This window comes from Copadichromis virginalis, linkage group LG1 (genome assembly GCF_057382275.1).
Source record: "Copadichromis virginalis isolate Kocher_CV1m ecotype Utaka linkage group LG1, C_Virginalis_male_GT1.1, whole genome shotgun sequence".
In the NCBI taxonomy this organism is placed as follows: domain Eukaryota; kingdom Metazoa; phylum Chordata; class Actinopteri; order Cichliformes; family Cichlidae; genus Copadichromis; species Copadichromis virginalis.
In genome coordinates this window covers 17,080,649-17,095,594 of record NC_140618.1, presented here as the reverse complement: position 1 = coordinate 17,095,594, position 14,946 = coordinate 17,080,649, and the positions used below count along the sequence as shown (strand labels likewise).

The 14,946-nt window shown below is 40.5% G+C and overlaps 1 protein-coding gene across 3 annotated transcripts in view; it reads right to left on the bottom strand.

Moving 5' to 3' along the window:
* elp4 (elongator acetyltransferase complex subunit 4) overlaps positions 1 to 14,946 on the bottom strand; it is a 54,740-nt gene that overhangs the window by 22,390 nt on the left and 17,404 nt on the right. For 2 of the 3 annotated variants that reach the window (XM_085452839.1, XM_085452840.1), the window contains exons 7-9: positions 13,718 to 13,906; positions 10,406 to 10,514; positions 8,047 to 8,153 (exon numbers count right to left, since the gene is read on the bottom strand). In XM_085452839.1, the coding sequence (XP_085308965.1) occupies positions 8,047 to 8,153; positions 10,406 to 10,514; positions 13,718 to 13,906 (405 nt within the window). Of the gene's footprint in view, positions 1 to 5,036; positions 5,145 to 8,046; positions 8,154 to 10,405; positions 10,515 to 13,717; positions 13,907 to 14,946 lie in introns of all 3 variants that reach the window. The other variant, XR_014919370.1, reaches the window with a different exon arrangement.

Sequence of the window (14,946 nt, the reverse complement as noted above, 5' to 3'; positions counted from 1 at the left end):
AGTTTCTGCTACTGTATTACTATAGTTATTGCACAATAGCACAGATATGTAAGGCTGACTGCAAATCTTTGAGATTTCACCTGACTGAACAATATGGAATCTTAACACAAGGCCACATCACTACCATTAGTAATGATGTTTTGAGAAAATTTTAGCGACAAAATGAGATGTGTGACCAAAAAGAAGCCAGAAAATGGGTGAAGAATGACATCTTCAATGTAAAATACATTTTGAATTCATCGTTTGTTATCACTGAATGGCCTAAATGCGCAAACTGTTTGCTTGTCAAACTATTTCACAGGAAGATTAAACTGTTAACAAACTTCAAATTACCCGAAAATTAAAGGAGTCTCTGGGTTTTCAAATGTATTAATATTAAAACAGCATAGCACTACATCGGCACTGAGTGGACACATACACACACTCCTCCTCCTGACCCCCCAGGACACTGAGCGGTGAGAGTGTGGGAAAGTTATTTTTAGGACCCATGCAGACTGCCTTCCTGAGTTTGATGCTCCTGCTCCGGATCAACATTCCACCTTTGAACCACACCGACCATAGAGCCGTTTGTGCTCATGATGGCAATTTTAACGTTCTCTGCGGACCAACAGCAGGAAGGACACCGTTTCATTTAAAATGAGAAAGCCACTGCCTTTTGCATTTTTTTTGTCCAACGATAATCATGGCAACAGTCTTTCTGTGCAAGTTTAGAAAGAACACGTTTTGAATGCAGAATATCTGTAATATTAAGTGTTTATATCTGGATTAATGCGTTTGAAAGTTCTGAAAGTACAAATTACCAAAATTTACCTCTTTTCAATTTTACATGCAAATTTTAAAACATACCCATTGCAGTTATTTATTCAGAGGTCTCTGAAATTAACCACTGAACATTTTTTATGCTGCTGGATGTATGTTTGTTTGGGGGGGTTGTTGTTGTATTTTTTAAAATCAGGATTGTGCCTGACTATGAGGAAAAGGAATATCAGAATTTACAGTGGCAAACTTGACACTCTTGCAAAGAGTTTTTAAGACTTGCACGGAAAGTACATAAACCTAAGGCAAAATTAGACAGAGTCTTTAAAAAGATAGGAAATAACAAAAAGTAAATAAAAATGAAGAAGCCACAGTGAAGACTTAGTTTATAAGCACCAGAGGGCCTATAGTTCTCCAGTCACTACCATTATGTTAATACGAGCCCTTTTTGAACAGGCTTACACATACCCTATAGTGCCACAAGACCCCATGGATGCGGGGTGGCATACACGTTATAGCCTTTTTGCCTTTCTCTAATGGGAGCTGAAGACAACTAGGGCTACTTTAATCAGGTCTGAGTCCAATGTGGCCAGTCTAGTCTGATGGGGGCTGAGTGGTCCATGGACCATGTTAAGGGTTCACTGCTCACTGATGAAACAGCTTCACTTCCAGGATGAGTTCAAGCAGACCACACTCTTACTCAATCTGGCAGGAGGAGCACATATGCCTTGTTTTGTTTTGCTTTAATACTGTCTGTTTGAAAGAAAAGTTTTGGCGTTTTGTTGATATGGTTTGGAGGGCAGCACATTTGGCTGCCCCAAATATTCTCGCACTGAGCTTTGACTTGGCTACAACAAACACAACTGCTACTGCTTTTTCTCCCTAGGTGCTGGACAATGAAAAAAAATGCTCATTTGGACTGTTTTAACCAGTGTCTTTAGTGATTTTCTGAACCTTGACCTTGCTTGCACAAGCACATCTTTAATAGCTTGGCAGACCACATATAGCACTACAGGGAGTAACATTTCCACTCCCACACATAAAACTCTGCTGATTTGTTGTGGCATTAGTGGAGTGGATTTGGTTGTAGGTTTGTGCTTGTCTTAATTAACACATTTATCAAAGGTCGCTATTTAATAAATACATAAACTTGTGCAGACAACCTGAATCGCACGGATGTCAAGTGCACCCAAAAACAAACAACCCCCCACACCTCTTAAGAAAAAAAAAAACTTGCACATTTTTGCAATCCACACACACACAAGACTCAGCCACGGTATGAGCTAGGCTTTTCAAAGACACATGCACATTTGCAGAATAGATAAAAACTCTGCTAAATAATAGATAACAATCTGATGTATGTTGAGAATATTGTTCAGCTGAGGGGTGCGATGGCGTGCTACTGACTGGCCTGCACCAAATTGTCTCTCTCGTTTTCATACACGCACAAACCATAAGCACACCTCATTCCCAAATGCAACAGAGGTTGATGTGCACCAAGGGAGGAAGTATAAATAATTCAACTGAAATATTATTCCAAGGGTACCATTCCCATCTGATCGTGATTCCCAAGCCACATGTGGGAATCACAAGCAGGTGTATGGAGTTTTCAGTGTCATAAATAGGTTCAGGAAATCCTGTAAGCCCACTGTTTCAGATTTCTTTTCTTATCCGACGAACCGTCATTATGATCTGCTATTGGAAGTAAATATTAAATGACTGGGTTCAGCTCTTTCTCCATTTCTGTTCTTCTCAGCATTGGCTTTTCTCTGATCTTTAACACTGGGCATTATTGGAGACTTGGGGAGTCTTATATACGATTAGGCATTGAATACAAACAACCATATAAACAAATGTAAAAATAAGGCCCTGAAGCTTGTTCTCTGTCGAATTCATTATGTATTTTACAATTCTTTCTTTCCGTCCCTTTTAGATGGTTTGGTGCCTCTGAGGAAAAGCCCTCATTTTAATTAGACCTGACCTGAGAATCACTTAACTGCTCCTCTCCGCTCATGCCTTCCCCCTCCTCTCCAAGTCTTCGCTCTGTTCCTCACATAGGTCCATTAACACCCTTCCCTTGGCACCCACAGGCTTCAACAGGGGGGCAGACGCAGGCGTTGTCTTAAAGACGTTTTGAGGACATGCCAAGAAACATTAACCTTCTCTATACACCTCCCTCGGACTCTTCAGTTTGTCTTCCCGTTCTTCTCAAGTCTTATTCTTTTCATCACTATCATTATCCTCTTAATATTATTTTCTGCTATCTTGTGGCTTTCCTCCAACGCACGGAAAAGTTAATTACTCACGTTCATGTCATGTGGGATGGAAGGTTTTTGGACAACTTGAGAAGTTTTGGGAGAGAGGAGTTGGTAGTGTCAGAGGTAAATATATAATATAGTGTAAAAAAAGTTCAAATATGGTAGACTCTGCATTTTTAATAGCATTTATATATGGAGATTTAAATAATAGAAAAATCTAATCAAAAACAGATTTAGAGCAGTTCTAACAAGCTTGAAAGTCAATATTTGGTATGACCACATCCATCAACGCAGCTTGAATTCTCTTAGACAAGCTTTTTCTTTAAGTAGTCTTCAGGAATTGTTCTTCAGGCTTCTTGAAGGACATTCAAAACCTCCAACACCAGTGGCTGAAGGGCAGTCCCAAACATAACCGAGCCTCCACCATGTTTTACCATGTTTTACAAACAGCTATCGACACTCCATGTTCTTCCTCTATCCTGAACTCCTTTACACATAATGACCACAGAAGTCTTTGCTGCATTTTTTGCCATTTCTCAAGGACACGACTTTCAGATACTGTTCGACTGCTGTAGATTTTTTAAATTTATTTTTTGGTCTGCTAGCTCTGTTGTTGTCCACTTGTCCAGTTTCCCAGATTTTTTAAAGGCACACTGCACACCATGCTGAGATATGTCATTTTCAGCTACTAGCTCTTAGAACTTCACCTTGTTGGTGAAAAAATATTATTTCATATGTGTCAAACGATTTTATCTTTGGAATTTTTTGTTGATTCAGCTAAAAAAAAATGGAAACAAATGAAATGTTGACAGGCAGCTAGTAACAATGTGACAAAAGATTCTATTTAAAATGAGTTCTTTGACAAGTTGTCTGTCATGTACGGACAAAACACTGTTTCATCCTTCTAATTCTAGTTAGGTTCCTTTTAGATGCTTGAATAAGTCATAGGTCAACATTAAGAGGCTGAATTAAAAGTATTTATGCTGAAAATAAGTGAAAAAGCAACCAAAGTCCAAAGAAAATCTGAAGCTATCATGTTTTTATTTAATTTAATAACTGTACAGTACTCTGTTTATACTAACCATTATCCTTAATGTAAATATGTAAGAAAAATTGTGTATGTTTCTGTTCTGTGTCCTGTTTGTTGTATATGTGTCTTTCTGGCTGCTGTTACAACCAAATTTCCCCTTGTGGGGCAATTAAAAGATTATTCTATTCTATTCTATTCTATTCTATTATCCTTCAAAGTAAATAGCAGAAATTAATATTAACTGTACCTTGATAGGTGACAGAAATGGTTAAGCCATTTCTAGTTGACCCTGAGGCTGGTTTGGACTGACACCTCAAAAAAGTGGTGTCATACAAATGAACCAGGATGTGCAATATTATTACACGTAAGAAACTGATGTAATCCCTATATTTTATATGACCTTTGTCGTCATGTGTCATCCTTTCTTCACCAGCTTCCTTTCACTGACTCCTTTCTCTTTATAATAATGCAAAATACTCTAAAAATATAACAGTTCTCAATGACATGAAACTTTTCCTATGTATACACTACACCGCCATAGCAAATGACTTGTCAGATCAACAGACATCTCCGCATAGCATCTCTAATAGAGGACTAATTTGACATAAATCCTTGTCTTATGGCGTATTTGACCCCGTGACCTACCTCTGGCACCCCAGTACCCCACGGGCACACTGCCTGTCAGTTTAAAGGGTCAACCAAAGGTAAAGAGAATGTACTATCTACATTCTTCAGGGCTTCATCCTTAAAGCATCTTCCCTTGTGAAACCACTGACAGAAGCCTGTATTAGCTGAGTGGCTGGGAAAATTCTCACACACATTGCGTGTTTTCAGAAAGTGTCTAACAATTAAGGCGTGTCCGCATTTCCCAATACATATTTGCTTGTGCCATTGCATGAATGTCAATATCTGTATGTGTGTGAGAGCAAGTATTGTTTGTATATGTCTCTCTGAGTATGTGTTAATCTCTTAAACACCTAACACTCCTCTACCTGCTCAGACAGGGCCACGGGTTAATTCTGGCTTCAGGCGTCGTGGCTAATAACTGCTCATCAACCGCAGCTTGAACTCTGAGAAACATCATGAGCTATCGTGGTGACCTTAAAAAAAAGAACCAACAGAATACCGATTGAGGAATGGGGGAATTTATTTGCTAAAACCAAAACCCACCATTTAAAAAATAAAATCAAAACTAATAAATACAAGATCACTTTCTTATAAATAATCCCTGCACTCTGTGAGCTGGCAAACAAACACTTTCCGCATTCCAGAAATGTTAGGGGATATAAACATGAGTCAAACAGCAGTTAAGAAATTAGTTACCAGGACAAATCTATGTGTGGCTGGGGAGACATGCAGCTGCCTGACCGAGCTGGTGAGAAGGTAGCACTGTCAATCATCTGTCACTTTCCACCACCGCATCGCAAATTAATCCAGATAGATGATAAATAGAAAGCTGCTGCATTCAGTGCCTTTCATATATGGAAAATGAGTCAACAGTTGAAAAAGGTACATAGCAACATGGATCTGTTGAAGACTGAGCAGTAGAGAAAATGTTGTATTACGTGGCTCCAGGCAGAAGAGTTGTAGCATGAGTAAATGAGGTGATTAGCAGGGATGGTGTGGGCTGTCACACGTCAGACACCAGGCTTAAAATCCAGTCACCATCTTATGTGTCAATCAGCGGCCCACCGAGGCAGTTAACCAATAGGTCAAACACAGTATACACTGAGCAATGTATGTGTGAGATGCACACCAGTAGACATATATACCCATACTCTGCAACAGTGAAGGAAGAGCACGTGCATTCATACCTTTGTGACATTTCTAACTCAGATGATGTACAAATTAATGACAGCGAATCACAATGCCAGAGAACACAACACAAAGCACATAATAGGGCATTACAATGACTAATATGTGTTTTGGCTGATTTGATGCATGACTGGTGATACGATGTTCTCTGGAAAATTCCCTAACATATAGCAATGTCTCATAGGACTGTGACATTTTATATTAAGTACGATCTTGTGTCAACAAGTGCATCCATTTTACAATCCTTAAAAAAATCATAGGTGGATATTGCAGAAGTTTTAAGCATATGTTATAAAGACACCGATATGGAAACGATATATATAAATCTTATAAAGTTTGTATCTGTCTTGTGTGAAACTTATATGAAAAGCATACAAGAGTGAAAACAGATATAAGATCCCTTGAAAAATTATATAAATGAAACTTGTATGTTTTGGATACTTCCTAAAAGAATATATGAAAGTAATGAGAAAGTGGCCACTTTCATGAGTGAATCATATAAGCCTTATATGATTCACTATATTAAGTAAGCCAAATCTTATGTAAGTCTTTTATAAGTTTTTACTATTTCTTTTCCAAATGGGCAGCGCAAGAGTATGACTCCCACTCAGCAAAAAACTTCAATAAAGCTCCTTAAACAAGAAAGGCAGACAAAGCTTGGTCTTAACAATGTGCTGCTGGAATATATGACAGGGGATCCAGGCCCCACAGAGCTACTGGGATTCTCTAGGCCTCTGAACTCCTGGCCTGCCCAATACAGAGCCTAATTAAAAGACCATTTAGGATAACTACCTTGACTTTTACAAACATAATAAATCACTGGAGTGGTATGTTGGGGAAATCAGAGAAAGGAGGAGGGATTGGGTCAGACAGAAGAAAGGGTTGGAAGGGCAGTTAAGGCGGGCAAAAAAAATGAGAAAGGATTGACCATAAGATGGAGGGAAGTTTGGGGGTGGCACAGGCATTTCTCTCCTCCCCTACAAATCCTGGCTGAAACAATAGGAGTCACTAAGAGCCATGGACCAGAGGGTGTGATAAGGTAATGATAATGTAATGAGGACCAATCATGAGGCTGAGCTAAGAGGAGGGCCCCTTAATTTCTCTCTGGAATGGCAGCTCAGTGACAGACTGATTGCTCTGCCCGAGAGTGATCGTGCAAAAGAGAAAGAATATGATCAATCATACATCAAAATGAATGAAGAAAGAGGAAGCCCATACAATCACCTAGGTACACACAGTAAAATAAAATGCAATCCAAGAAAACATTTCCACTCTAAATTCTACATAATTTCTATTATTGATGGCACAGTGGTTGTTGGTATAGGTGGTGTATTGCACTTCATTACATCATTTTGCTCTCTTGTGTATATAATATACTGGATAAAATGTTAGAAACATTCACTAATACTCTAATTAATTTTAAGTCATACATGCAAATGCACTAATGGGTCTTTAGATGTCACACTGGAATTTCAAGCTATCTTACATATTAAGGTAATGTTGCTCCTTATTAGAGTAAGCACGTAATCTGAGAGCTTTTCTTTCTCTCTGCAAACCCTGTTTGTTGCTGTTGCCTCATTCTTGTGGCTGAAAAACAAAAGTACTGAGTGCTAAACTAATGCAGGGTCACATCCTTGGATCAGAGTCATGGCTGGTAACAAATTAATGCAATCCCAACATAAAAACATAGAAAACTACATAATTAACTGTCATAAGCAGCAGAAGCAGTATTGTGTATTTATGATTATAGATGGATTTTTCTCACTTTGTTGCCTCTTGGCATTACACTCAAATAACTGTGGTAGCAACAGAGTGTAATCAATAGCTTCTCCTTTGATTTTGTCACCCAATAGCAGACAAAAGTAAACAAAGGTTGGCAGAGATTCGCCTACGTGAGAGAGTTCTCATCTGCACGAAGCAAATGTAATCTTTCTTAATAAATAATTACTTTGTATCGAAATCGCTTTTGGTTTTAGGTTAATGGCTACAAGGCAAGTTACAATTAAAATAGACCAGGGAGGTAAAATCAGAGCAACTAAAAAATTCAAACATTTTTAAAAAAAGAAAGAAAAACAAAAAAAATCTGATGAGATATCACATTATACAGGGTTTAACGGGTGTAACCCTTGGAATACCGTCTTTTTAATGAATAGATCCTGGTTACGCTGAGTACCTTTGACAACATACCTCAATACTGAACTGTTTTCTCTTGAGCTTAAAAGCCAGGTCCTTGTGGTCAGGGAGTTGGCTCGCCAGACAGTTCAGGTAAGGTACTTGGCGTACGTGTAGCAGGCCTGTGAAAGGAAGAGGGAGCAGATTAAACCTGAAATACCACACAAAGTAAGAGCTTCCTTTACTTCTTCCTGCCTTACTACTTCATTTATTACAGAGCATGTGTATTTTATTTGACTGTGCCAACAGAAAACCCCATCGTGTTTCTCACACGTGCCATTTTTTATATAAACATAAAATAAGTGACAGAATTTTACAGATTTACTGAGTTACTACCAACTAGCAAGAAATTAACCTTCATTATTAAGCTCAATACCCCTATTTTGGAAGAATGCTGTTCCCCTGCACCTTTCAAGGTAACATTTTAGTATGTAGGCAGTAGCTGTATGAGAAGAGCTAATAAAAAATTGCTAGTGACCCCACGTTGACCTCAGCAAAAACTAATATTAAGTTTGATAAATCCATTCATAAATGCAAGTCTTCATGTCTTTACAGTATTTTAGTAACAGATTATATTTTTGAATGTTTCAAAGTTTTGCAATGGCTTTCAAATGTCTAACTGATCATTATAAGGTGAAGGATTTTTTAAAGTTTGGGGGTTTGTTTTGAAAATTTGCATCTGTACAAGAGGATTAAATTTAAGGCACAAATTAATTGTAAAATTACTAACAACTAAATCTGCAATAGAATATACTGAGTAAATGTCATTGGCAGACTGAAATGAAGAAGTATTTTGTTCACATATCTGCATGTTAGATTTTTCCTATGATTTGGAGTATGAGCGAATGAAAATTTGCCAACTTACACTGGGACATACTAGAACAATAAGGACACAAGACAAAAACGCAAGCTACGGATTCTTACAAAGTTTTGGTGGATTTTTTCCCCCCCACTCTTAGTCCTCAATTAATTCACCCCAGTTTTCTTAAAACTGGTTACATACTGTAAAAGTAGGGAGGTATAAATAAGTGTGAGAGAGAAAAGGAGTGATCGAGGGAGTAATGGAGAAAGGAAGACAGACATAAAAAGTGGGGGATGGTGGGTTCTCTCCTCTGTGCACTTGGGTGATTTCCCCTTGCCTGATTTGCAGTGACAGGCTTCCCAGCATGCTTTGAGCAGCCCTCAACTGCTGCCGCAAACACGCACGCGCCTCCGCACGCACACTCTCACACTCGTACCAGATGCGTTTGCACTCATGAGCACACATCAAAACAATTGTACACGTAAATGTATTTCATAACCCAACCAGAGATTCTCTGGCTGGTTGAACAGGGCAAACATATATTTGAACAAGGTGTGCAAACAATATTAACTGCAAATTAAAAAGAACGTTCTGTTTTGTTTTTGCAAAACAAAATCATTAAAAAAAATTATACATCCTCACACTCATGTTGCATGAGCTGAAAAGCCACCTGCCCTCACAATGCAGAGGAATGTGATCACTGCTGGGATGTGTGATCTAAATAAAACGTGCTGTTGGATGAAAACAAAATCTGCCATTGAATGTTTTCAATCTCATCCCTTCATCTGTCACAACTAGGGCCGTCTAACACGAGGGGGGGTGGAGGGGGGGGGGGGGTGAGAGGAAAAGCGCAAGAGCGAGTGGGAGAGTTCGAGAGGCACTGCTAAAAATACCCAACTCGCTTAAACTGACCTTTATGCGTGGAGGGTGTGATAGAGTGACAGAAAAGAGGAAAACATGCCGGAGAAAGAAGGAAAGATGAAACTGTACAGAAAAAGTGATGGTGAGGATGAGGAACGCAAACACAAACTACGGTGCCTGCCCTCCCTTCGTGTTTCCTTATTTCTTTCTCTCCAAGTGTCCCTTACCAGTGTCCTTTCCCCTACTGAAAGCCTTGCCCTCCATTTATTAGCAGAGCATGCTGGCCACGGAGACATTGACCGAGGGATAGAGCGATAGAGGCAGAGAGGAAGAGAGAGTGATGGTGAGAATATCGATTCCCCAGTGTTGGTCTGCTCTGCTCCAGAGCCTCAGGGGTATGGGACTGGGGATGAGAGTGGGCGAGGCAAGAGGGAGAGAGGCTCTGCTGGAGGGGGGAGGCAGGGATGGAGGGTGGGGGCAGTGGGTGCGAGGGAGAGGGGGTACAGCGTGGCAGCTGAATCCCCCCCGGCCTGTCTACTGAGGAGCACGTCTGATTGAGCAGCAGCACACTAACGCGCACTGACAGTCTGGCCTGCAAGGGGGCTGCCCTGCCTCCATCCACAGCCCAGCCTCAGCCTTAATGCACTGCCTGTATGTATGTGTGTGTATTTGATGGAAAAGAGACAGAAAGATAAGCGTGTGTGTTCTTACCATGGTAGTCTTTGTAGAGAGGGTTGGTCTCTCTCTCAGAGCCTTTGAATGATTCTAAGGCTATGGCATTGTCACATAGCCTGGTAATGTTGCCCATTAGAGCCCGGTCCTGTAGGACAGAAACAGACCAAGATTGAGGGAGGGAGGGAGGGAGGGAGGGAGGGGGAAAGAGACACAGAACATTAACAGGTAATTAAAAGCCTCCTGACGGGCCATCAGAGTTTCAATTAAATTAGGTCATCATTTCCTGTGACCAGGTCATTTCTGCCCATGGCTTATGTGAATGTGATGAGGGATAGAAGGGAAAGTAGTGATGGGGCAAACAAATGGAGATAAACCTTACGTCATAGATTTGAAAAAAAGAGAGAAAGAAAAGCATGGGAAAATGTGCCACACTGTAAATATTTTATTTCATCAAATGTTTCACGAAAAAGCTTATAGCTGGATAGCTGGTGCACAAACTTAAACCTGCACCCAGCAGGGGAGGACTGGGGAGAAGTTTGAGAAGTAACATAGGCTTGGAGTGGATAGCTCCCCCTACTGGTTTGCTCAGTGACTTGACAATAAAGTGGACAAATTAGGGCTGAATACAGTAGAGTGAAAGAGTGAAAGGGAGGAAGAGAGAGGGACATTGGGACATAGGGGGAGAGGGAGTCCTGCATTATTAATCCCTTTGCCTCCTGAATCATTCACATCCTTCTCTCTGTGTTGGCTGCCACCGCCTAATGCAGTTTTCATGCCTTCATGTCTTTTCCCCACTCTTTCTTCTTCCTTTTCATTTTTGTCCTACTTTTAAAGTATGCATATCCTACCAGTCAGTACCACCAGCACTTACAGAGAATCTGAAGTCACTCGTGCAGCAATTACAGCCAATTCGAGAGTTTCGATAAGCATTATTCAACACATTATTAAAAACACTAATGGCACAATATGACTCAGTATCTGAGCAATAGCCCATGAAAAACTTTATCTGTACAAATCTGTTTAGAGGATTATAACTCTTCTGTGTGCACATAAATAGATAGATTAGATTCCTTATCAAGGAGTGATTTGTTTCAAACTTTCCACATAAAGCAGCTCAGTTTAATAGCAACAGGGCAGAATGAGGTCGGTAAGACACGCACATGCGCCTCAGCTTCTTGAGTTTTTAAAGCAATAAAAGAAATGCTCCCCTCTGCTGAATATAATTCTTTATATGTTATTTATAATTAATAAAGGGCTGTAACAAGACTCGTTTGAGTCTTGTAATTAAACTCTATGCTACCTCAATAAATTCAGATTAGGTCAGTGCAAATCCCCTGAAACCCTCAGCTTCAGCGGATGACCACTGTCTGACAGGTCACAGAGAGGGCCCAATGTTCACCTCATGCTGCAACATTACAGCTATTGTTGTTTTCATTTGGCTGTTTGACTCAATGGCATACAACTAATGCCACTGGGTATACATGTCATCAAGTAAACAATCTTATTAATATGATCCCAACTCAGTCTGAGTGAGTTAAAGATGACTTTCTGATGATCAAAAGTTGAACAAAATGAAAATATGAAATATTCTCTTGAAGATATGCAAAGAAATAAAGTCAGTAACAGGAGTTATTTTACAATTGAAAAAACTGCTCTGCTCTTCGGAATTACAAGAATAGGCAAGTGCTACATTCATAGGTAAGACTGCAGCTTATATAAATGGTGTAGAGGCTATGTGGACATCTTTCTGGACGAGCTGCAATATTTACGTCAATCAGGACAACGCGTTAGTCTGAGCACCAGGTGAGTATAGATGAGAGTATAGATGCATTATGGGGAAGACTGTGAACTTTACATTTGTGTGTGGGATGGGTGTGGTAGCAGGACCAAGTAAGATTGAGGGGAACCGGGCTAAGACGAGCTTAATTAATATTTCAGATGGATTGTAGCACTGGGCTGCTGTGAGTAGGCTTTCAGTGAGTTGTTCAGCTTCCCAAGCTGCTCAATAATGCATTGAGTATTGTAGGCTAGCAGCAGTGGGCTAGCTGGCCAAGACAATAGAGCCTTGGCCAGGTAGCCCATTGCTACTAGTCTAGACAGTTTTCCAAAGGCCATACCTTCTCCATTATAACTATTTAAGAAATGCTCTGGCACAAAGAAACTCTTCTACCATGTCAAACTAATTTCTGTTATCAGTTTGAAATGAGTAGGTTTTACACACCACTGCCTTCAAATGATTAATCACTTTACTGAGTGAATGAAATTCACATTAATTGTATAACTAAATTATATAACTAATAATAAGGTCACATAGCCCTAATTACCTCTATGTTGGCTTAGTTACTGAACACCTGATTCAGTCCAAAATCTCCTCTCCTGTTCTTCCCCAACTCATTCACTTCTCTCCCCAGGGTGGAGGAGGGGGAGGGGACAGATTAAGGGTTTGGAAGCTTGGCCAGAGTGGGACAGGGGGACCGCTCCCACCACAGCTGACATCTGCTAGTTAGCCACTCTACCTTTTTTTGACTAGGCCAAGGCCGCTGTGCAGTGAGCACATATAGGCCTGGAGCCAGAGCAAGTTATGACAACACAGCTGTTCTGTAAGTTACTGACCTATATCTCTGTATAAAAGGCTCAGAAATAACAGTGTTTTCATGCTCATGTGATTGAGTGAGTGAGTAAGAAAGTAGGGTGTTACAGTAAAAGAGTGGGCAGGTTGAAACATTTTGGCAGAAAGTCTCAGATGGCTTTTCTGGTGAGTGTGCTTCTGTGGTTGACTGTCTGGGGGAGGGCTGTGGTTTGCCATATGCCTCAGCAGATGACTCCATCTTCACACTGAGAGGCCAGACTGGACACAGGCGCATGCACGTGGACTCCCCCCAATTGCCTAACCACACCACCCACCTCCTCCCAAGATTTACACTTACAACTCGCAACTGCAAGGACTAATATTAGTAAGATAATAAAATACATACACAGGCTCACACTCTGCTTAAAACTCTAATTTTAAAAACAGCACCATAAACCCCCTCACAGATTCAAAGGCCTTTAAAATAAGTATGCAACTGACTGTGTTTGCTGCAAAAGCATGGCTTCCAGGAAGTGGCCTGAGTAATACCAAGGTGACACTGAACTACAGGGTCAGGAGGATGACACAGTACAAAAGACTTCATACTATGCACTCTACTAATAAAAAAGACATAATCAAATCAAGTTTAGAACATCCCACTGGAGGAAAGAGACACAAGAATAAATGTTTTTGCACGTCATAAAACTACCGACAAACCTCTTTCAAAAAGAGATTCTCAACTATGTTTAACTGTTTACACGTGTCAACCAGTGTTTTACCTGAATAAGATGAGAAGGAACAGTAACTACTGCAACTGACAGTGATGACCTCAGTAAGGCACGCAGTCCATAAAGGAAGGTAGTCAAGGCGTGGTTATGCATGGGGTCGTCGTGGCAACTTAGGTCATCATTCCACAAAGCTGACCCAAGAGAGTGAAGACCAACACGCAAGATATTACGAGACATGGACTATAAGATAAAACAAAAACAAAAGAGAAAAAAAACAGTGTCAGAAACACAGAAAATATTCAAGAAAGAGTCATGCAAATGTGTTTTATTTTACAGTACAGTCGAATGCAATAACACTGCTTCTGAACATTATCTGAGAACCGCTTTTAAATGATTTCAGTAAGCTGCTGTGGTCTTGGGTAGTATTCCCAAACTTTGGAAGAGAGAGAATGGACAGTCTGCTTACCAGCACAGACAATCCGAACACAGTGCCCAAACGTGACTGGACACAACTGCCCAATCACAGAAGCCATCTGACACACGCACAATGGACCTGTCAGACAGGCTTCCAATATGGCCGCCACCCAGAAACTCCAGCACATTCTTGGCACCACAGCGATGCGCTGCAGCCAAGGGGGCCTGGGTAAGGGTGGAGTGCCTTCCCTTGAACCCCCCCCACCTCACTACAAGAGATCAACGGTAACCCACTCTCATGGGCAAAGAAAAAAAGTGGCCAAACAGTGGTGGGATATATATATCACTGAAACTGAAAGAATGGAGGAGCCTGTCCAAAGTGTGAGAGTTTTTTAGCCTTTAGTACAATTGCCTTTTATTTGGGGTTTCGTAAGGATGGCTCCTAATTACTGAGGTGAGAGCCAAAAGTGATTAACAAAGTCTTGGCCTAAAATCTGCTCACTTTTTGCTTTTGTCCCCCAGTCTCTTCTCTTCTTTATCCCTCCCCCTCTATTTTCTCAACCCTCCCGAAATCTCCTCTGCCCCACTCCCTCCTGCTTCCTCTCCCGACAACATGACCTAAGCTTCATTTGGGTCTGGAGCAGAATCACAGGGATCTTAGAAAAATAAACCCCATTGTTTCTGGGAGATTTTTTTACAGTCAACTCATGTTGACTCATGTTATTCACCACCAGTGCTTCATTTCTATACCTTACTATGCTTAAATATGAGTTTTATGTGCGCTTCCCTTAAGTCACTTTCTTTGTTGAGCAGTCTCTTCAATCACGGGTTTTGTGGGACACAGAATTAGAAATTTATTTCTGATC